The 21,279-nt window shown below is 45.7% G+C and overlaps 1 protein-coding gene across 7 annotated transcripts in view; it reads left to right on the top strand.

Moving 5' to 3' along the window:
• TMEM94 (transmembrane protein 94) overlaps window positions 1-21,279 on the top strand; it is a 52,359-nt gene that overhangs the window by 27,536 nt on the left and 3,544 nt on the right. For 6 of the 7 annotated variants that reach the window (XR_005107487.1, XM_037408098.1, XM_037408107.1 and 3 more), the window contains 21 exons: window positions 1,721-1,777; window positions 3,627-3,731; window positions 4,342-4,506; window positions 4,756-4,965; window positions 5,153-5,468; window positions 6,219-6,392; window positions 9,644-9,746; window positions 10,953-11,170; window positions 12,402-12,583; window positions 12,784-12,922; window positions 13,558-13,673; window positions 14,562-14,661; window positions 16,134-16,242; window positions 16,786-16,975; window positions 17,505-17,582; window positions 17,989-18,074; window positions 18,612-18,693; window positions 19,016-19,170; window positions 19,497-19,591; window positions 20,767-20,860; window positions 21,105-21,275. Coding sequence is in view for 6 of the 7 variants with exons in the window: in XM_037408098.1 (XP_037263995.1) it covers window positions 1,721-1,777; window positions 3,627-3,731; window positions 4,342-4,506; window positions 4,756-4,965; window positions 5,153-5,468; window positions 6,219-6,392; window positions 9,644-9,746; window positions 10,953-11,170; window positions 12,402-12,583; window positions 12,784-12,922; window positions 13,558-13,673; window positions 14,562-14,661; window positions 16,134-16,242; window positions 16,786-16,975; window positions 17,505-17,582; window positions 17,989-18,074; window positions 18,612-18,693; window positions 19,016-19,170; window positions 19,497-19,591; window positions 20,767-20,860; window positions 21,105-21,275 (2,945 nt within the window). In the remaining variant the exon portion in view is untranslated. The remainder of the gene's footprint in view (window positions 1-1,720; window positions 1,778-3,626; window positions 3,732-4,341; window positions 4,507-4,755; window positions 4,966-5,152; window positions 5,469-6,218; window positions 6,393-9,643; window positions 9,747-10,952; window positions 11,171-12,401; window positions 12,584-12,783; window positions 12,923-13,557; window positions 13,674-14,561; window positions 14,662-16,133; window positions 16,243-16,785; window positions 16,976-17,504; window positions 17,583-17,988; window positions 18,075-18,611; window positions 18,694-19,015; window positions 19,171-19,496; window positions 19,592-20,766; window positions 20,861-21,104; window positions 21,276-21,279) is intronic. The other variant, XM_037408117.1, reaches the window with a different exon arrangement.

Here is a 21,279-nt window from a genome sequence, read left to right on the forward strand (position 1 = left end):
ATATTGTAACAGTGGTCTGTTCTTTTTATTATTGGACCCTGCCCCAAACTTCATATAGTTTACAGTCTCTGTAATGGTCTTTTAAGCTTCTTTCAGGATATTAACAAAATAAACAGATTTGTCCCTGATTGAGCTAGTGACACGTCCTATTGCAAAGAATTCCTCAGTTTCTGCTCCTTTTGGAGATAGTCTATTTCTAATATATTTAATATGGACCCTATTTCTCTGGTATTACTCTAGTTTTTGTTAGAAAACCAGTAAAGCTTTTTGCATCAAGTCAAAATACCAAGTGGTCTGTGTCAAAAGCATTACTTTTATCAGTCAAATTTGTAATTTTGTCAAAAAATATATCACAGTAGTTTGATGAGATTTATTACTCATATACTTGTGGTGTTTGGCACTGGTTGTATTATTCAACTTCTATTTTTTTAATTGAGTCTCATATTAGCTGCTCTATTATTCTTGTCTGAAATCAAAGTCTGTCTGGGGTCCTGTGGTAACTTGGCTTGTTCTCCTTACCCTTTTTAGGCATTGGCACCACATTAAGCTTTCTTCCGTTGCACTGGGACTTAATCCATGCATCAAGCTTTGTGCAAAATCAGCAGTAACAGTTAGAAAGTTGTCCAGACCTGCTAATTTAATCATATTTACTTTCAGTAGCTAGTGTTAGAATGGAAAATATTTCATAGTTATCATATGGCATGATTATATCACTGAATAAGGAATAGCAATATTTATTTAACACATCTGCCTTGCCTGCAATATCATTTGCAATTTCCCTGTCTTCAACAAGCAGTGGACTGGTTTTAATTACTTACTGGTATGCTTCTTCTTATTCTTTCGTTGATTTTTACTTCTATTTTCACTTCCACTCAAAACTGGACTTATTATTCTTCCTATGGATTGTTGTTTTTAAAATTCTTAATAAAATATTGTTAAACATTGCCTGATTATTCTTCATAGTTCTCAGTTTAAATTATTTCTGACAAATTTGTCTTGGCTTTTTTCAGCTTTGTTAAACTGATCCTTTTTGAAGTGCCAGATATATGTGTGATTATTTGGGGTGTCATTTTATTTACTTGCAAATGTAATTGCCATATTCACTTATGCTTATTAATATACTTAAATTTAAACTGTTTTTCAAAATTACATCTACTGTGGAATTCCTTTGTGCTGGATGCACAAATTTTGAGTTAGTAGATTTTTCGATGTAATTCCAAGGGCCCCATGATGGTGCCCTGGTATAATTTCTTTTCATTTTCTGTCAACATCCCTTTCATATCACCTCATTCCTTTGTGTCCATTGTGTTCCAGGCACCTGCTTTTACAACCACTCTTCTAGCTCCCTTCTTTGAACTGACCCGTATAGCTTAAAAACAGATCAGTCAACCCTGGCTCTTCCTGTCTAAAAATAACCATCCAGAAAGAGCCTTCTCTGGGTCTAATTGCTGCTATTTTCTCTGTAGACTTTTACATAATGACTGTGTGTTCTTTTGTGATGTATAGCACCAAGCACCTTGACTGTGCTTCACTGTAGCTGGAGACAGTCCATTAAAGACTTAATTGCTTTGATGAATTATTGGTCTGCCTTGGTATAGCGATTCCCACAGAGCAGGACTCCTGCTTTCTTTTCCCTGAAGGCACAGTATTTAGGGAAGGATGTTCCTCATGACACATTTCTGAGCACAATTATAGTAACTGGTCTCTTCTCTTGCTGCAGCTTGCTAAGTTTTCAGAGGACACTCTCAGCAGCTACACAGAGATGGTATCTTCTCAGGTACTATTATTATGAATTGTTTTCTTCCATCTGCACTGCAGAACTTCATTATATCCTTTTCCTCCCTCTCTGATCTCCTGCTTGTTCCTAGACCCTTTTTACTTGTGCCAGTTGTCCATTGTCACCCATTTGCTGCTTTAATTTGCTATGCATGCAGGTTGCATGTCTTTTCCCTGCACCTCCCCATGTAAATGCTGCTCCGCTGACCAGAGATTGAGATGACTTCGATACCGAGTCCAGCTGTGCTTTTCTGAATATGGTTTGAAATCAACTTTCTCTGTCCTGGAGAAAGTACCTCTTTCAAGTCCTCCTGTTCCAGCAGTAAAATAAACTTTTAATGGTGCGTGTCAGAAAGAAGGGAAATACTTTGCTTGTACCAGAAAGACCTCCTTCTTCAAGCCAAAACTAAAGAACAGAGGGGATGGTGGTCAGCAGCAAGACCAAATGTGAAGAGGGGATCATGGGGTGTTCAGACTTTTTAAAAGTCTGATCCTGTTTCATAGGCTCCTTAATAAGCTTAAGCACATTACTAGTGCTTCCAAGCTGGGGCAAATAAACATTCAGAAGACCGTTTTCTGGGGGAGGAACTGCATCTGGCCACTCTATAAATTCCGTCATCCAGATTAAACAGGTGGGTAGAGGAAAGACACTTTTCCGTCTAATCTGGCATTAAGATTCCCCTTTCCATCAGGACGCAGATGGACTCTAGGATTGATTACAAATCCCTAGATATTATAAGAATCAACTCATATCTCCTTGCTCCCAGCCACACAGAGGAATGCCCATGGATGCACACACACATGCTTCCTTTGCTGAATATTTTGTTGTCTTCTGTGCCAGTTCATCATTTAGCTGAGATGTTTTTCAGGTGTTAAATGGGAATGACTTGAGCTGACCTTCCTCCTTGAAAAGATCTGCTCCTTTCCATTTGTACCTCTGTAACATTTTTGCTTATGAGAAATTGGTTTAAGTAAGAGCCTTTTTTTCTTCCTGGTGATAGCTCATAATTGTTTTGCATTTGAGCTCATGCCTGTACTAACCCTTAGGATCTAAGGAACTTGATCCAAGGAGCTTTGGGGGAAGTGCTCTGCAGTGACAGCATTCTAGAACAATAGTTAAAAAGCAGTAAAGTAATACTGTAATGCAAACCTGGTTTTGCTGGCTTTAGGAGTGCACAGAGAAAAACATACCCCTCTGGTGCTTGGATTGATTGCTGTCATCCAGGCTCCCTCAGAAACATTTCTGTGTGAAAGATGAAGGGTGCCAAGTTGACATTTTAATTTTGCAAAATATCCCCTTCTTTCAGTTTATTACCATGTTGATTACAATTCATTTTTAATGATGGAGTTGTCAGGGCACGTTGGCTTTATTTCCAACATTGTCACTGCTTCAGTAAGTAACCTTGGGTAAGTCACCTCACCACAGTGACTCCATTTACCCAATTTGCAGCATGGTGATTGTAAGCTTAAGGCCTCAAATTCTGTAATCCAATGGGATGAGAGTTATTTTAGGGAAAAAATACTGAGAGGTAACAACTGATTCACCCCAAATGTAATCACTTCAGAATTCTTTCCTGTGTTTTTGGATGGACAGAGGTAGTTTCAGTGAATTCTCAGTTCAACAATCAGACTGTGTTAGCGTCCTCTGGAAGGGGGGAGAAATGCCTTTCCCTTGAGAACATCAGCACTGTATCAGTTAACAGGTTCCCACGGAGACTGATGTTTATTTTACAGTGTATCACTGTTGAACCTGAAAGCAGGTAATGTCATAATCCCTTTTTTCCTTCTCTCCCCTTATCTTTCACTGAATGACTCTTTAATTGGCTGATGTCCTCTGCTTCCCTTGGCAGGAAATGATACGCTGTATCTGGAGCCATTTCCTCTGTGTTTTAAAAGGCAAATCCCCAACTCTGAGCTTCACTTCCAGCTTGCTCCATAGTCTGGGATCTGTCACTGTGAGTATTGCCGGGTTGTCAGAAGGAAGAGCCCTATGTGGATGCTTCATTTGCACTGTTCACATCAACCTTCCCTGAGCGTAGACTGTTAGCCATCAGTTCATTGGGCTGGAATTAGAAACCCTTCAGGCACCTGTCTTTGTAGAAGAGTTTGTAACTGCCTTGTCTTGTCCAGGTAGCACATTTACGGCTAAAACAATGGTTAGAGATACCCTGTGGCATCTAACAGAATGTCTGTATTTTCCAGCCCTGGTTCTGGTCCTGTAACCCTCTTGACTCCTATTCAAGAACCAGCTGGTTTTGGTCCTGATAAGGTACTAGCTGAAACAGGTTGAGTAGTTGCTTCCTTCACTTGGTCTTCATGCCTAGTTTTGCAGTATCCTGAGGTAAAATTTGTGTTAAACAACCCATCAATCCCGATAGAGCAAAGAATTCATGGATTTCTTGGAGAGTTAAGTGCAGTTTCTTTAAGACAGAAGGTTGGCAAAGGAGAGACTTGTCTATCTTCCCATGTGCTTATTAAAGTTGCAACATTTACAATTACACATGAACACTGAGACATGTTTTCACTGAGATTTTACTTTCTTGGGGGTGTTGTGGGATGTTCTAGGTGCTCTGCTGTGTAGACAAGCAGGGGATTCTTTCCTGGCCAAACCCCAGCCCAGAGACTGTTCTGTTCTTCAGTGGAAGGGTGGAACCACCTCATGATAGCCATGAAGACCTGACTGATGAGCTTTCTACACGGTCTTTCTGCCATCCTGATATGGAAGATGAGGTGAGTGATATGTACTCCGTAATGTAGTATGTTGACTATAATCATAGTTTGACTGACATGCACAACGTGGTCTTATAGAGGGGGCCCTTTGCTTATAGAGAAGTCTGTGCCACAATTTTGTGCTTAAAAGATAAAGAAGCAGCGAGGATGAGAACCTCTTCTGCAGAAGTCCTAAAGCAGCAGGTGGATCAGTAGTGCCTTATGTTCAGTCCCTGAAACACAACTGTTCATTTTGTTGGTATCTTGCAGCCCCATGAAAGAGATGCTTTGCTCTCTGGCCCCCTGGCAGACACAGTCCACATGACCAGTGAGCAAGAGAGGAACAACTGGTCTAGTGACCCTCCAAAGGCTTCCGATGCCCATGCCCACCGAAAGCCAAACAGCAGAAGCAAGCATCCCTCTGGGTCCAACGTGAGTTTTAGCAAGGACACAGAGGGTGGAGAGGAGGAACATACTCAGGTAAGACATACTGAAGGGGCACACAAGTAGTCTTTTATGGAGCTTTTTTTTTTGTCTGTCCTTTGCGGACAGACTTAAACCCATAGAGTCTCCCTGCTGGGGAATTTAATTGGGAATTCCCTGTGGGATTCTAGGCTGAAGCTGTATTCCTTGTAACCAACTAGAATTTTCCTGTCTGCTGGACCAGGTTGTGGGTGACAGTGAGGTGGTGGCTTGTGAGGCTGAAGACTTTGTGTGTGACTACCACCTTGAGATGCTTAGCCTGTCCCAAGACCAGCAGAACCCCTCCTGCATCCAGTTTGATGACTCCAACTGGCATATGCACTTGAATTCCCTCAAGCCTCTGGGCCTGAATGTGCTACTCAATCTCTGCAACGCCAGTGTGACAGAGCGTCTGTGCCGCTTCTCTGACCACCTCTGCAACATTGCCCTCCAGGAAACACACAATGCCGTGCTGCCTGTCCATGTGCCCTGGGGCCTCTGTGAGCTTGCCAGACTAATAGGTAAGGAGAAATTGGATGAGCAGACACAGAGAAATCAGAGCTGTCAATAGACACTTAATCCTTAGAGAGCACAAGAAAAATATTTCTCTGGTCCTTGCTGCTGAGAAGGTGGAATTACTGAGCTGACTCTTATTGTTCCGTTGCCAAAAAGAGTCTATTAAAGTGATTGCTTTTGGCAAGTTCTGACATTGTAGACACTATCAAAGGAACAAATGTCATCAAGGATATTTCCAGCCAGCCCTGGCTAGGCTTGGTATTCTTCTGGCTAGAGTCTGCCAATCTCATCAGGAGACAAAGAATACCTGCTAATGGACAGATAGCTGCCCTGTCTTTACAGTAATGCTTTACCAGGAGTTTGGGTATAAACAATGTGAGGTACTTCAGCTTGTTTTATAGATGGGAAAACCGAGGCCTAGGGGAAATAAGAGGTTAGAGGTAACACTAGGATTAAAATCTGGAAGCTCTTGAACTCACTTCTGTGCCTGTCCTTCAGTGTCACAGTTCCTCTCTTCAATGAACCAGAGCATGAAAGCTGTAATTACTAATAACATCTAGTCCTTCTGAATGTTATTCATCACTGACCTTGAGCCATCCTCGTGTAGATGCACAGTGAGCCCAGCTGACCTACCTATTGCTGGCGAGATGTCAGAATGAACTCAGGCAAAGTGGGTGGCATAGAAGCAGGAGAGAGGACCTGTCTTTTGCTTTGGTTAGAGCCTAATTTTTCTCTTCCTTGTGTTCACATTTGAGGTTTCACACCAGGTGCTAAAGATCTTTTCAAGCAGGAGAACTATTTGGCCTTGTACCGCTTGCCAAGTGATGAGATGGTTAAGGAAACAATCCTGGGGAAGCTTTCATCGATCACCAAGAGGAGACCACCCCTGAGCCACATGATTAACCTTTTTGTGAAGGACACCACTACCAGTAAGGCCACCCCTTTCTTTGGGCACCCACTTGGTACGGGAGGATCTTTTCTGCAGGCAGCCTAGAAAACGTCAGACTGGAATAGTCTGGAATCCCTGTGGGTTGATAGCTTTGCTCTGCCCATGGCCAGTACAGGTACACTCAGCAAATGTTAGTGATCAGTGCTATGGCATACAGAGGGGGAGAATTCTTCCCAGCTCTGGCTCACTCCAGGATCATAGGTAATTTTTAAAAATTATCTTAGATAGCACCTAGTAGACCTATTTTCTAAGACCAAATGGCACTGCAGTATAAGGTGGGGGTTTTATTGGGTTTTGAATAGACTTCGTTATAGCAGTGAAACTGCTACTGCACAGGGCTGAATATTACTCAGGGTTTTGGCTAGCGATGCTCATCCTTCTGATAATCCAAATCATAAATCATTATCTTTGTGAGTTGTGTGGTGTGTTATATTGCATACTCTATATTACATACTAATAAGGAATCACAGCAATCCCATGCAAACTGATGGTGACCGTGAACACAACACCTGGAGCCATGCTGAATTCATGCTGAATTCCCCACTCCTTCTGTTCCTTCCTATTCTAATAGGCATGGGCTAGGATGGAAAGGATGTACAGCTGGGCACCGTGAGGTCTTAAAGCACCTCAGCAAGATTTAACAGCTTGCTTGTCAGAGCTCTTAGTCTCTTCTTAATACCTTAAATTGCCTGGACTTGGCTCTCTGGAGTTGACATATGTTCAGTATTGAATCTGAAACATGATTATTATGCTGGCCAGGATTTACCAGGTAAACTGTCTTCTCTTGTGCAGTTCTTCTCTAATTTGTATCTTAATCTGGGGAGGAGCTTTTTCATTTGTCCTGATTGCTGCTGTCTTCCCTTTGTGAGAAAGATTTTTTCTGATGCAGAGATTCTTATTGTAGGGAAAGACCTTTAATGTTGCCTCATTTCAACTCCTTATCCTCATTTTTAAACGGTTTAGTTTAGAAGTTGGAGCTCAGACGAATACGTGTGTGACCTGGATTATGCTGTCTAGAGTAAATTCTAAGAGGAATTTTGCCAGGGGAGTTAGTTAACCGTTGGAACACCTCTCATGTGATAGTCTTGTCCCTTGAAACTTTCTAAAGTGTGTACAACTGGAAAGAATGGATTTTGCAGATAATACTGGATGAAATCAAATGGCTCTGTTTATGCAGAAAAGTCAGACCAGGTGATCGTAACTAACCGCTCTTGATACGCTACTTGTGAATAAATCTTTGAATCCACCCACTCCCATGATGTGCTGAAGTCAAAGGGAGATACATAATAAATTCTGCAGCTGTAGCAGGAATAGGAGGTAGCTTATCTCTGTATTCTCTTGCTATTCCATTGAAATATGTGTCTCGCTATCTGGCAGTGTTCATCTCAAATCCATAGTAACCACATGGAAATAAGGGGCTCACCAGCATCTTCAGTGGACTAAAATGGCTCGATACCATCTCTGTCTTCCTTTGCAATAGCTGCACTCTTTGATTCCTTTTGCTCTGTTTCACTGGCTCACTGTAGCAGCTCGGTGCTTCCTAACGAGTCCCAGCAGCCATGAATGGCTAGTCATACTCTGTCCTATTCATTAGTTTTCTCCCTTGTGCCAGAGAAATACTGGCCTTCAAGTTCATGATTTAGGAAGGGAAGAGGCTGGGCTCACTTTGCTGGTAATGACAGCTGTATGAACTCTTTCCAGTTTACAGCACGTACTGTCACTGTCATTTATCCGTTAGAGGGATTGTTGTGTGAGATGCTGGTGGTACTCAATGGGAAATGGATTGCAGTTGCTGTCAGGCACGAATGTAGGTATGTCTGTGTGTGTGGTCATCTGCAAGCCCTTGCTCTGTGTCCAGGGCATAGGTTTTGCATGAATCAATAAACATCTCTTGTTCCCTCTTTCCAAGCAAGGACTATCTGACCGCAGGAGCAAGGTGGGAAGGATTAGGTGTTTATACAATAAAATTAACCAGAGCTCTGCACAAGTACTCCTTTATGTCCCTGAGACAGGCTCCTTCTTTCACACACAGCTCCTATTCGTCTTGGAGGTTTGTTATGCTGATAAACTTGGCATGTGATGACTATTTATAGCAGAAAGCAGAGAGCTGCTATGTTTTGGAAAATCCTCCAGTGTTCCTGAAGGTCCCTGCCTGGTTTGTGCGAGTGGATATTCTTGGCTCTTGATTTCACCAGCTAGTGTGAGCATTTGCAGTCAGCAACTAATGCCTGCAAGAAGCCTTTGGGCTCATTTTTCTTGGCAGTGATGTTTTTTTCATTAGATCAGCTTTGAAGCTGTTGGGGGCAAAGTCACAGAGCAGCTGGAGGAGGGAACCTAGACAGAGAAGTCTACGTGCATGCAATGTTAATGTATCAGTGCAAATGAAAGGGAGCAGGAAGCGTGGAGGGGGAGGCAGCCCTGCATCCTTTAACTTGTGTCCTGTGTCTGGGACCTGCCTCAGACAAGTGGTATCACACACCTTTGAGAAACACTTTAACACCTCTGTCTACAAGAGGGAACTAAAGATTTTAAGTCTGTATTGAAGAGTAAAGTAGTAGAAGAAAAAAACAGGACAAGCTGTGACGTCCATCGATCTTCAGTTCTTCCCTGATCACAACATGAATTACTTTTCTAGAGTCTGTTATGTTGAACTTTTGACCCATCCTGATTTAACACATTTTCAGGACCCATTGTGAAGCAGGCTGCTATCTAATGGGTCATGCTGTTATCTTCTGCTGCTTGAATGGAAGGTATTCAAGAATAGCTCTTACCCTTTAGATCCACACCTGGCCTAAAATTGAATGTACTTTCCAGTGTAGAGACTTTGATCCCCATAGGCTCATCACTGGTGCTTGTACTCAGACAAGAGGCACACAGGAGTATTTTTTCTTTTGCTCTGTTGGATACAGGAGCAAGATATTGTCCCACTTTTTGTAGGAGCAGGACTGTTACACAGCGTAAGGGGAGAATAGGAGCTGACTACGTGGCTCACATTTTATCACAGCCTTGTTTGAACTCACAGTTAGACAAATAGCAGCTGAATACATATCATCCAGTCTTGAATAATTTTTTAATGGAGACTGAAAACTTTCAACAAAGGGGATATCTGGAGTGCATCAAGGTAGTTTGTGGGAACAGTGGCCTTTAACAAATAAGGGAGCAGTCGGTATGATATCCCTTTCCTGGGAGCCTGTATGTGTGATGCTGACTCATTGTTCTCCTACACTGCAGGCACTGAGCAGATGTTTTCTCATGGGACAGCTGACATCATCCTTGAGGCCTGCACAGACTTTTGGGACGGTACCGATATCTACCCCCTCTCTGGCTCTGACAGGTGGGTGGCTTTGTCATTTGGTGTATTCAGGAGCTGCAAATAAATTGCAGAGGGAACCTGCTCACCCTTTATTAAAATTCCCTTTACTGATGCCTGTTAAGCTATTTAATAGAAGCTTCAAGTAGGTTATGAACATGAGCTGTCTCTGCTTATAATTAATAGTTATAATTACAGCAGTGTAAGAGATTAGATAGCAACAAGCACTCTGTTGGACTGTAAGACTAAGCCACTTCTTACTGTATCTGGTAACATATTAGCCTCTAAGAGAGCTCTGACTGTACCATGTAGTAGGACCATGAATTATAATCAGGTCATATGCTGGTGGCAGAGAATCTTTTTTGTTGTTCAAGACAAATGCTTTGTCTTAACACGAAATGCAAGGCGATCAATTCTACCTGCTGCTGACAGCTTCAAACCAGTCTGCCACAATACATCACACCCTTTTAGTCCTGCTGCAGTATCTGACAGTGTCTGTTGCGTTTTCATCTATAGGCTAAATTTCTGCTTCTGCTAGCAGGGCAGACCGGTAACGTTTAGTTTCATTGACTAGCAGCAGATTGTTCTTCTAAGTCTGCCCATCCTCGGGTGTAAGAAAACTAAAAATCCCATGTATGGTCTAATTTGTTACCTTTGTGGGTTCAACATAAGAGAAGTTTACACTGTTCCGGTGACCGAATAGTAACTAAATGGAGACTTCACATACAGCTCCTGGGACCCACGCTCGGAAAGGGGATAGAAGAAAAAGTCTGTTACTGTAACCATCTCTGCCATAGATACTGTTGTCAGGGTTGGCAGATCCTTCCTTGGTGTTTATCTCCCTAAAGAAAAATTATCTCTGATGAATTAAGCTTCTCATGTCATGCAGTGAACTTCCTCGGTGTCATCTGGCAGCCATATAGAGCATATTATATTAATAAGTGTATTCAAAGAGTGCTGTGTTCATGCTTATCAGTCTGTCTGATGAGCAAACAGAAGCATTCACCACTGCCCCTGTTGGAATATGTATTTTTGTTGCCCTGTAGTGCCCGAAGCTCAGAGAATGCAGAAACAGTAAGGAAAGTCTTTTTCAGAGTCTCTGACCACTCCTTATGGAACACATTTTTCCAAATACCCAGCTAGTGATTTCTACATTGAACTACAGTGTACGTTGTCAGAAACGTGGCACATTTCTGCTAACTTTGTCCGGTTTTTTTCTCTTCCACGTAGGAAGAAGGTGTTAGATTTCTACCAGCGAGCCTGCCTCTCAGGATACTGCTCTGCCTTTGCATACAAGCCAATGCATTGTGCCTTGTCCTCTCAGCTCAATGGCAAGTGCGTAGAACTGGTGCAGGTCCCTGGGCAGAGTGCTATCTTCACATGCTGCGATCTCCCGGGGACGACACCCATCAAACAGAGCAGTCGGAGGAATAGCTGGAGCTCAGATGGTATGTGTCTTCTGTGCTGTCTATAATAAGGTCTGCTGCTGGGCCAGGTGCTTGCTTTCTGATCGTTCTAGAGCTGTAAGAACATTGTTATTCTGAGTAGCAGATGGAAATTGAGAACTAAGGGTTTCTGAAATAGATGCGCTTCCAGAGGAAGTAACGATGTAGCAGCTGGTAGGTATGTTTCTAGTTAAGTTATTGAAGCTTGCAGAGAAATTCTACTTGTGGGAAGTCTGTTGCTTAAAGCAGACAACTGAAAGTCAAGGCTTCTGGGTATTTCGATACTTGGTTTGCTTTTTTCTAATTTTATCACATATACTAGGTTTTTCAAAGGAATTAAATGTAGGGTGGTATATGGCTGTTCTCCCTTGATAGAGTTTGTTGCCGTGCTGAAAGAACTGATTCCCACTAGATTAATTGTACTTCTCCAGAACAGCAATGAAAAGTGAGAAATAAGCATATACCAACCATTACATAAGTCCTGGAGGCTCTTCCAGCAAACCAGTCTTAATTTTCTTTCTGCCTTGGTCTCCTACTCTGTAAAATGTGAATAATGGGGTTTCCAACAGCCGGGAGGCAGTTGTGACAGTGTTTTCAAAACACTTTTCAGTCCCACCTGTGGCACACTTTCCAACAGCGTGAAGTATTTTATTATTTTGTTCCTTATGCTGCATCCAGCTCCCATTCACCCCAGGCTGATCTGGTGATGGTGAAGGAATCCTGTCAAAGAACCTTTGCAGGCTCTTTGGGAGTGTCTGCAATGTCACTGGAAGGACCACGGTCCGGTTCCTTTGCATCAGCCCCTCGTACTCTGATGCCACTCTGCCCCAGCTAGACTTGCCGTGTTATTTAAACACAGTATGATGTGTTTAAAAATGCACATGTGAACGTTATGCAGCACACATCCTTTACCTTTCTGCCCCAGTTAGAAAGACTGTGACTGATCCCCGTGTTCTGTTTGTCTTTTTCCTTTCCATGCTTGCTGTTTCACGCTTGTGTATTCTTGGTCGTGTATGTGGGGATGTCCTGAAACCACATCTGTGATTGGGTATGCTGGGACAAATGGATCTCTCTTCCTCTTTCCTCCTGTACGTGTGTATGTGTGTATCTGCATGTTGCTGTGTGTCTGGGTACTGTCCCCTTGGGTGTTACCTTGGTGGCCTCTCCCACCATATGTATTTTGTGTGATGCCCTTGTGTCTCAATGTGATTGCGTGTTGTTTGCATGCCTGAAGAAGGGATTGGGGAAGTGATGGAGAAGGAAGACTGTATCCAGGCTCTGAGCGGACAGATCTTCATGGGAATGGTCTCATCTCAGTATCAGGCCCGTCTTGACATTGTCCGCCTCATTGATGGATTGGTCAATGCCTGCATTCGTTTTGTCTACTTCTCCCTGGAAGATGAGCTCAAAAGCAAGGTAAGCTGTCTTTGCTGAACCCCCTGAACTTGCATGTCCCCTGGATGTCTGACTGGAGAGTTTAGCTCCAGTGCAATCTAAGGTTAATCTGGTTCAGCTAGGTCATAGGTCCAGAAGGCACCTACGCTCCAATATGGCATTGGTCTGCAATACTCTGGCCTGGATAGCAATGCTCAAATCTTTTGTCTGCTCACCTACAGGTGTTTGCTGAGAAGATGGGTCTTGAGACTGGCTGGAATTGCCACATATCTTTAACGCCTAACGGTGATGTGCCTGGCTCAGAGATCCCTCCCTCTAGCCCCAGCCACGCTGGCTCTCTGCATGATGACCTACATCAGGGTGAGAGAACCGCGCCTAAGCCACTTTGAATGCCACGTGTTTCCTGGATGGTTCTTTTAAACCCATTCATAGGTTCCTGTGTCCTCACCAGGTACCTGATCCTTCAGAGCTTTGAGCACAAAACTGGATGGGCCTGAGGTGTGTGTGTGCGTGTGAGCAAGAGCGCCTTGTATTTATAGTCTTTCTACCCAGTCAGTACCGCAGTTGTTGGAAACAGACATCCTTCTGTGCACCAGCTGCCGTGATTTTACAGCTGCTTATTACTGGTTTTGGTTCCTGCTGGGGCCCTGGTCAAGGCACCGAGGGTCTCTCGCCTGTGCATTGCTCTTTTTTTTTTTTCTTACTTCAGGTGAGGTTTTGCTTTCTTCTTCCCCTAGAAGAATAAAGCAAGCAGAATAAACTATCTTGTCTCAAAAGAGGAGAGTCTAGGCTCGCATATCTACCTCTGAACAGATTAGTCATCTAAAAGTACTGCATTTTAGATGACTGAGTAGGATCTAAGTGTTGCTAACCTAGAAAATCAGGCCTCACGTTTCCTGGCTTCTGCAGCACCATGTGAATATACCATGTGGGTGGCACAGGGGTGGCAGAGGCACATTTGTGCTTATTGTTTATGCTGCTTCTCTCTGCTCCAGTTTCTCGAGATGATGTGGAGGGGCTTCTGCTGATGGAAGAGGAAGGGCACTCGGATCTCATCAGCTTTCAGCCAACAGACAGCGATATCCCCAGCTTCCTGGAGGACTGTAACAGGGTGAGGCCCCCTTTCCCTACACATCTTGTACTGTTGTCATGGCTAGCAGCATCACCTCATTACTCCCAGAGGGAATGCCTCTTCAAACCAGATTGACTGACTGGTTTGCATTGGTACTCCTGATTTCCCCAGCCCTCTTCCAGCTTGGTATCTAGAGCCCGGGAAGTTTGGGATTCTCTCAATCACTTCTGCTGAACAGGTCTTTTCTTTGGAATTTAGGAACGGAGATGACCACACATGGGGTGGCCTTGAGAGCTGCATCTCAGTCCGCCTGGGTCCCCTTCCCATGTGCTGGGTGGGGAGTGGGAACGTCCCCACATTCCGTGCAGACAGAAGAAACTTTGTCTGTCCTCCAGCTGTTAGCCGGGTCTGGTGCTGCCCAGTAGTCAAGAGTGTGGGACAAGCTCCTCCTGCCTTATAAAGAACTCAGACACGCTCAGCAGAAGCTACAGAAGTATCAGGGATGCAGATTTTTTAAAAAATAAAATCCATTAGGCCTGGTTTTAGAAAGCAGACAGCCTTGCTGTGTGTTGGTATGGCTGCAATTGAAATGGATCTAGCTGCTGGGAGACAGCACATAGTCTCTGACTGCATTCTCCACACAGGTAAAAAAGTCCTTGGAAATCCTTGAGCACAGGTTTATCATGCTGATCTTACAAACCCTGAGGGCAAGCACAGATAACTTAGTATGTCAGTGTAGAACTTTAGCAGAAAACTTTTCACAGTGGCTTGGGAAAACCAGCTTCTGTCTGCAGGAACATCAGTTTGTATCCGATTTTGAAGTTGCAGAACTCTGGGAATCATCATTCTCATTTCAGCAGTTCCCTCTGAAATGCCTGTCCCTCGCACCCATACTCCCCTGCTTAGTCTCTTCTTTCTCTTTTTCAGGCCAAACTCCCAAGGGGAATCCACCAGGTGAGACCTCACCTGCAGAACATAGACAACGTGCCTTTGCTGGTGCCCCTCTTCACAGACTGCACCCCGGAGAGTAAGTGGCACAGGGCCTGGGCCTGTCCTACTGCTGCCCATGAGTACCTTCCCCATCCATCTGCTCTGGCTCGTCTGAGTGTGGGCATGGGTGAAGGGAAGGGGTTACGGTCCAGAAATCTAGGAGATCTTGATGTTAATGACCCTCTGTCACTATCTGTGGGAAGCCAGGTGTTAACTTCATTTCAATGCGGCTGTTCCCTAGCTACAGAATGGGACTAAGAACCACTCCTTCCAATTTGCATGCATAAGAGACACAAAAGCAAACATCCAAAATGCTACTGCCTTTTATTAAATAAGCATTATCAGTGTGCTAGTAGACTTTGATCTCTGCTCACAACCCTCACTGCCTTATATAACTTGGAAATCGCTTCCCAGAAGAATTTTCCTCTGGCAGTTGCTGTTAACACCTTCTGCGGCTTTGCAGAGTTTTTGATTGCAGAGATCAGAAAGGACAAAAATTTTTTATCTCTCTGAGAGATACTGTTTTTTCTAAGAAAGGGGCTGAGTGCTTAGCTGACTAATACCTGTCCAGTCCACAGTAAAATGCTAGGCATCATTACAATTTGACATTTGATGTACCTCTGGGCACAGTTTACAGAATGCCAGTGAGAACCAGTTGCAGCCCAGTCTGCCTGAGCAGTCAGTGTCCAATAGATTTCCTCTCTCTTTTTGACAAAGTGGCAGTTCCCCACTTCATCTAACCCCTGTGCTGCAGATTTGGCTGCACCGGTCATTTAGCGACTAAGTTGTTTACACAGGAATCTGCAGAGGGGGGGGGTGGGTTTTGTTTTTTTTTTTTTTTTTGCCTGGAGCATTCTAGAAAATTCATATCTACACAGAGCACTGTGCACAGAACTACAGAAGAAAAATTGGATCAAACAGCAGCTTTGATTTAGAGGCCCTGGGAGGGTGTTGGTAAAAAGATTGATGAAGGCTAGAGGTGTTGGTGGGAGCGCAGGAACAGGGGCTGGCTCGGAGTATGGCTAAACACGGCACTGCTTTCAGAGTGGTTCGTTACACTCGCTCTGTTCCTTTAGACTTGGAACAGTAGTGATGTGCTGCTGAATGGAACTTAAAATTGTGTACTTGTCGTAGGTTTGAATTATTTAGGTTTATTTAACTTCTGCTGTTTTGATGCTGAAGCAGTCTATATTGTATACCCAGGCTATACCTACGGCTCTGGTCTGAAAGATGTGCTAGAGATGCAAATCTCTGGGTCACAGTTCTGGGAATCACAGCTGAGTTCCTGCCAAGGGCAGGTATACAGGGCACTTGGACCGCAATTAATTAGCTATCTAATTGCGTACTCTGACTTTGGATCTCACTGTACATGACTGCTGACTATCATTTGGGGCAGTTTTAAAAGATCTGGCTGCTTGTTATCTAGACTGGAAAAGGGTGTGTGAAACACTGCATCGTTGTGTGCATAATTAGACACCGCACTATGTCTCTCCTTCTGTCCCTTTGCAGCCATGTGCGAGATGATCAAGATCATGCAGGAGTACGGGGAGGTGACTTGCTGTCTGGGAAGCTCTGCCAACCTGCGGAACAGCTGCCTCTTCCTGCAAAGTGACATCAGGTGGGGCAGGATCCAGGCTCCTCCAGCTGCCTTTGCCTTGAGCTTAACAAGTGCCCAGCCATGAGTCAGACCAGACCTGTGGCTTGTGCAGGGAGACGCTCACAATTGCTCTGTCCATTATTAGCGGCATTTGTCTCCGTAAGGGAGGTATTGGATGGGATGATGACCTAGATCTCTCTACACAGAGATATTTAGCCCTGTCTTTGAAAGGAAGATGTTACTCTTGCATGCTGAGGTGTTGTGCACCAACTGGTGTTACAGATGCTTCTCATTGGGTGAAAGAGTGGAAATGCCCCTCTGCATCAGCCAGTTTGTTGACCTTAAGCTACAAACCCAAATACGCTCATTATTTCTCTGATAATAACTGAAAGCCTAGGGAGGCTGATCCTAAATTCATGTCACAGCTCAGGACTTCTCTACCAGTGAGGTAGACCGAGGTTGCATGGCACAGCACAGCCCAATTTTACAAGCTGCTCTGCAGTGAAACATAGTTTCTCCTCTGGGATGAGAACTTTCACTAACGCTCCTGTGTTGTCCTTGTAGTATAGCACTGGACCCTCTCTACCCATCTCGCTGCTCCTGGGAGACTTTTGGCTATGCCACCAGCACCACCATGACTCATGTCTCTGATGAGCTCACACCACTGCAGCTCTCAGGGCAACTCAACAGCCTGCCTTGCTCCATGTCCTTCCGCCAAGAAGAGAGTACCAGCATCATAAGGCTTATAGAGCAGGTAAGCCAGGCACGTCCCCTCTGTAGTACTCACCCCTCTGCCTGCAGCTCACAGAGAGCAAAGCTCATGTAAGCATTTTTGTTGTGTTGCCCACAGTAAACTGTCAGCGTCAGTTTTGCTTGCGTCTCCTGTCCTTTATTCAGGAAGCACAGAGATACTCTTCCTGCCTGATCTTACTGGTCCAAGGTGTAGGGTACGGTTTGGGAATTGTGCCTTGCAGCAACAGAACATTAATATTGTTCAACTAAAAGTATAAACTTGCAGAGATCCCTAGCCAGACAACCATGCAGTGTTACCCCCCCCCCCAAAAAGCTAGGAGTTTTAAACAAACTTACTCCTTGCCTAAAATCTGCCTGTCCTCTACATCTAGAGAAGAGACCTTCCCCTTTTGCTTACAGTGTGTCCAGATCCTCTCCCCTCCCACTTCCCCTGCAGCCCACATTTTCTGCCCCTGCCTGCCAATAATTGCTCTTGGCTGACAACTGCTCCCATCACAGCAAAGGCTCTGACGGCTTGCGCTTCCTTCCAGGCCAGGCATGCAACGTATGGGATCCGCAAGTGTTTCCTCTTCCTGCTGCAGTGCCAGTTGACCTTGGTTGTCATTCAGGTGAGTCCTGGCCTGGCTGGGGACAGCATTTAGCTCAGATAACAGGAGTACTAGTGGGGATATGGGTGGCTGCAGTGGGACAGCCACACGAGAGGGGAAAATAACCTTCAGCCAAGTTTACACGGCATGTTTGGGGAAGTTACAGCTAGAGACTACGTGATCTCGGCCAGCATTGCCCCTTCAGCCAGACCCTCCTATGGAGGTTTCTTTTCAAACCGTTTTTTCCCCTGGAGAAAAGCATCCCCTGCAGCACCTGCCCCAGAAACCTGGAACATGTGGAGGGGCTCTGCAGTGGCAGCCTGGTTACCCAAAATGCCACTGTCCTCCCCCAAAACACTGGGATGAGCTGGCAATAAGACTGTCCTAGCACTGCTCACGCTCTTCACTTTGCATTGTTCCTGTCCAGTTCCTCTCCTGCCTGGTGCAGCTGCCCCCCATCCTCAGTACTACAGACATTGTGTGGCTCTCCTGTTTCTGCTACCCACTGCTCAGGTGAGTCTGTGACAGGGTGCATCTCCTGCCTCCCACCCACAGGATCCACAGACCGGTCCCCCAGCCTCACTGTGTCCACATTAAAAGAAAGCTGACCACCCACAGCATGCTAAAAAGGCTGCAAGAGTTATTCCAAGCACCTGCTTGGATGAGGTGCTTAGAAACACAGATAGGAGCATTTGTGTACTGCTGTGTAGCCCTGCCTGCTGTCTGAGAGCTGCTATTATCTTGTGGCTTGAACCTCCAGCTGAAAATCATCTTCTGATACTGTTGCACTGGCTGGAGTGTGATGGAGAGCCTAGGGTGTGAGGCAGAGGCCAGGGCACCACGGGTGGGTTTTTCCCCATCACACATTTGGGGTCATCTCTCTCCCAGTCTGCACCTTTTACAGCATATGCTTAAGGCAGTGGCCATGTTAAGTGCCAATGCTCCAGGCAGTCTGAGGAGGTTATTTGGGTTTATATGTTAGAAACAGATGACAAAGCAATAGTTACAGTACCTGAACTTGTTACTGAGAGACAAACTTACCTTTTCCAGCATCTCACTCCTGGGCAAGCCTCCCCACAGCTCCATTATGACCATGGCAACAGGAAAAAACTTGACTTCCATTCCTAAGAAGGTGGGTGACCCCATCAGATTAAAATGATTCACACATTTTTCTCTTCTACTTTGTCCCAGCATTGATGCATTGCTGAGGCCCTGTGCCTTCCCAGCTCACTTGGTAAACTGATCCATGGCATGAGCCATGCTATCCAAAATCCTGACACGGACGGGAAGGGAATCCCTTAGTGCCAGCACGCCCACAGGGTTTATCTGCCGTGCAGAATCTCATCTGTACAAAAGCTTGTCTTTTGCAGCCACTGGTTCCCTGATGGTTCATGCAGGGGAGGTTGGGCCGGTGACATGCCCATTTCATCCTCCTGCCTCTCCCTTACTCACAGACTCAGCACTACTTCCTGTTCTGCTTCCTGCTGAAGTTCAGCCTGACCATCTGCTCCTGCCTCATCTGCTTCGGGTTCACACTGCACGAGTCCTGCAAAGAGGTGAACGCCACCAGGCTCAATCTCACAGCCTGCTCCTCCATCATGCTGCACAGGTGAGGAACCGAACCTGGCACACGCTCCCCCTCACCCTGCAGGGCCTGTTGCTCTCGCCCTTCCCAGGTAGGGGTGATTCCCCTCTAACAAGCTTCGGAGTCTTGCCACGATCCAGCTGTAACAGCTGGACAGAGGGCTGGATGCTCTCCCTATAGCCTCAGCAATTGCATCTTTGCTCACTGCTGCCTCCTGGCACTAGGACAGCCCAGCTCCAAGCTCACACTCAGCTCTGTCAGCTATCAGGGGAGGACAGGGCCCTGGTGGGAACAGGTCAGGCAGTCAGCCCCCACTGCTGACTTCTTTCCTCTGTCCTCTTGTTCACTAGCAATGCTGATGGTGCTCCTGACTGGTTTGGGACATTTTCCAATGCTCTTCTTGTAGCTCAGAAGCTTACAGCTGGCCTGATTGTTTTACACACAGGTAAGCCCCTGTTCCCCACTCAGGGGGGAAAACTTGCATTCTTTGCCTTTCTTTGCTCCCTGTTCCAGGGCACAAACCCCCTGGTAGAAGCAGATGCTGCAGTAGCCTCTCAGCACAGGCACAGAGCCCCTTGTCTTGGTAAACGTTGCCCTTACAGACAGCTGCCTTCAGGGCTGATTCTGTTTCCTACCAGCCTGATGAAGGGCTGATTCCCTTCCATTCTTACCTGAAGAGCAGCATCCCTCTTTGCCTTCTTGCAAATCACCTAGCAGCATCTTGCAGCTCTCCAAAAATATTTCCTGCTTCCAAAGTCCTTGTATACCTGCTACCGTTTTGTAAAGCACCCCATTTCCTTCCCCCAGACAACACTGGTGCAGCTGTGACTACCCTGGAGCTGGAAGTCATTTTAAACCCTCTGGAGGGGTGGGGAGCCCGCTCCTGGCCGTCCTTCATCGCCTGCACATGATTGCCTGGCAGAGTAGGCCCAGCTGCTCTCTGACAGCCTTAAAGGGTCTCTGCTCCCTTTCCCCTGTGTTTGGGGTGCTGTGCCTTTTTTGGTTTGATTTCCTGGTGCCAGGCAGAGCATTGTGTTTTGAGACGTGCAGGGTGTCCAGGCCAACAGAAATGCTTCCTGATCTGAGAGGCAGCCCTACTTCAGAGAGAGGCAGTGTGCCGTACTGTTTTACGTCCTTCAGACCACTGAAGCTAGGCAGGGATGCTTTTTGCCTGGCAGGTGGGAAATGCTGTTTTGAAGAGCCCAAGCAAAAGCCAGGCAAATGCTCTGTCCTGTGCAGGCAGCTCTGGGTCTCTGGCTGCGTATGTTTCTCTGGCTGGAGTTTTCCACCGGTGCAGGCCTGCAGTGACCCAGAGACAGGGGCACCCTCCACCCCGCTTCCTGATTCTGGTCCTAATGCCTGATCTGTTTTAGCTGTGAGACAACCTTTGGCGTCCCCACAGTGAGTAATCGTGTGCAGTACTACTGCTGCTCTCACCCACCCTGCATATCTGGGGACTCAGAATAATTGCTGTGGGGAGTCTGGTCTGAAAGGACCCTGAATGAGAGGCTGGTTTCAGGGACATAAACCCCATATCCCTTCGGATAGCTGTTGTTGTGTATCGTAAAGTGCTGGATGTGTGTGACGCTAAATAACCCCCTCTGCCATCTGTCCCCGTAGTGTTCATATCCATCACCCATGTCCATCGCACCAAGCCCTTGTGGAAGAAGAGCCCCCTCTCCAACCGGTGGTGGACGCTCACTGTGGCTGTTGTGTGAGTATCCCCGAGCTGCAAGGAGGCCCTCCAGGCTGGAGGAGAGGCTCTAGACCTGCTCCAGCACCAGTTTTCTGGTGCTGAGGAAAACGATAGGGGGTGGCAAAAGTTCTCTGCTGCTGAATCGGTGAAGGGTCTCTGTTGTGAACACAGGAGTGTTACATCTGGGCCCGAACCCTGCTCTGCAGAGCCTGGGAAGCTTGTTGGCTCCGCTGAGATTTGCTGTGTCTGTTTATGATCTTAGATTGCTGGGGCAAGTGGCACAGACTGTGCTGGACCTGAAGCTCTGGGAAAACCTCAATTCTGCATTGACCTTTAGTGACGTTTCCATCTCCCCGGTCTCGTGGCTCCTGGGTTTTCTCTCCTTGGTCCTTGTGGTTATCATCAATGAGATTGTCAAGCTGCATGAAATCAGGTAT

The sequence above is a fragment of the Falco rusticolus genome, chromosome 1, assembly GCF_015220075.1.
Source record: "Falco rusticolus isolate bFalRus1 chromosome 1, bFalRus1.pri, whole genome shotgun sequence".
NCBI lineage: Eukaryota > Metazoa > Chordata > Aves > Falconiformes > Falconidae > Falco > Falco rusticolus.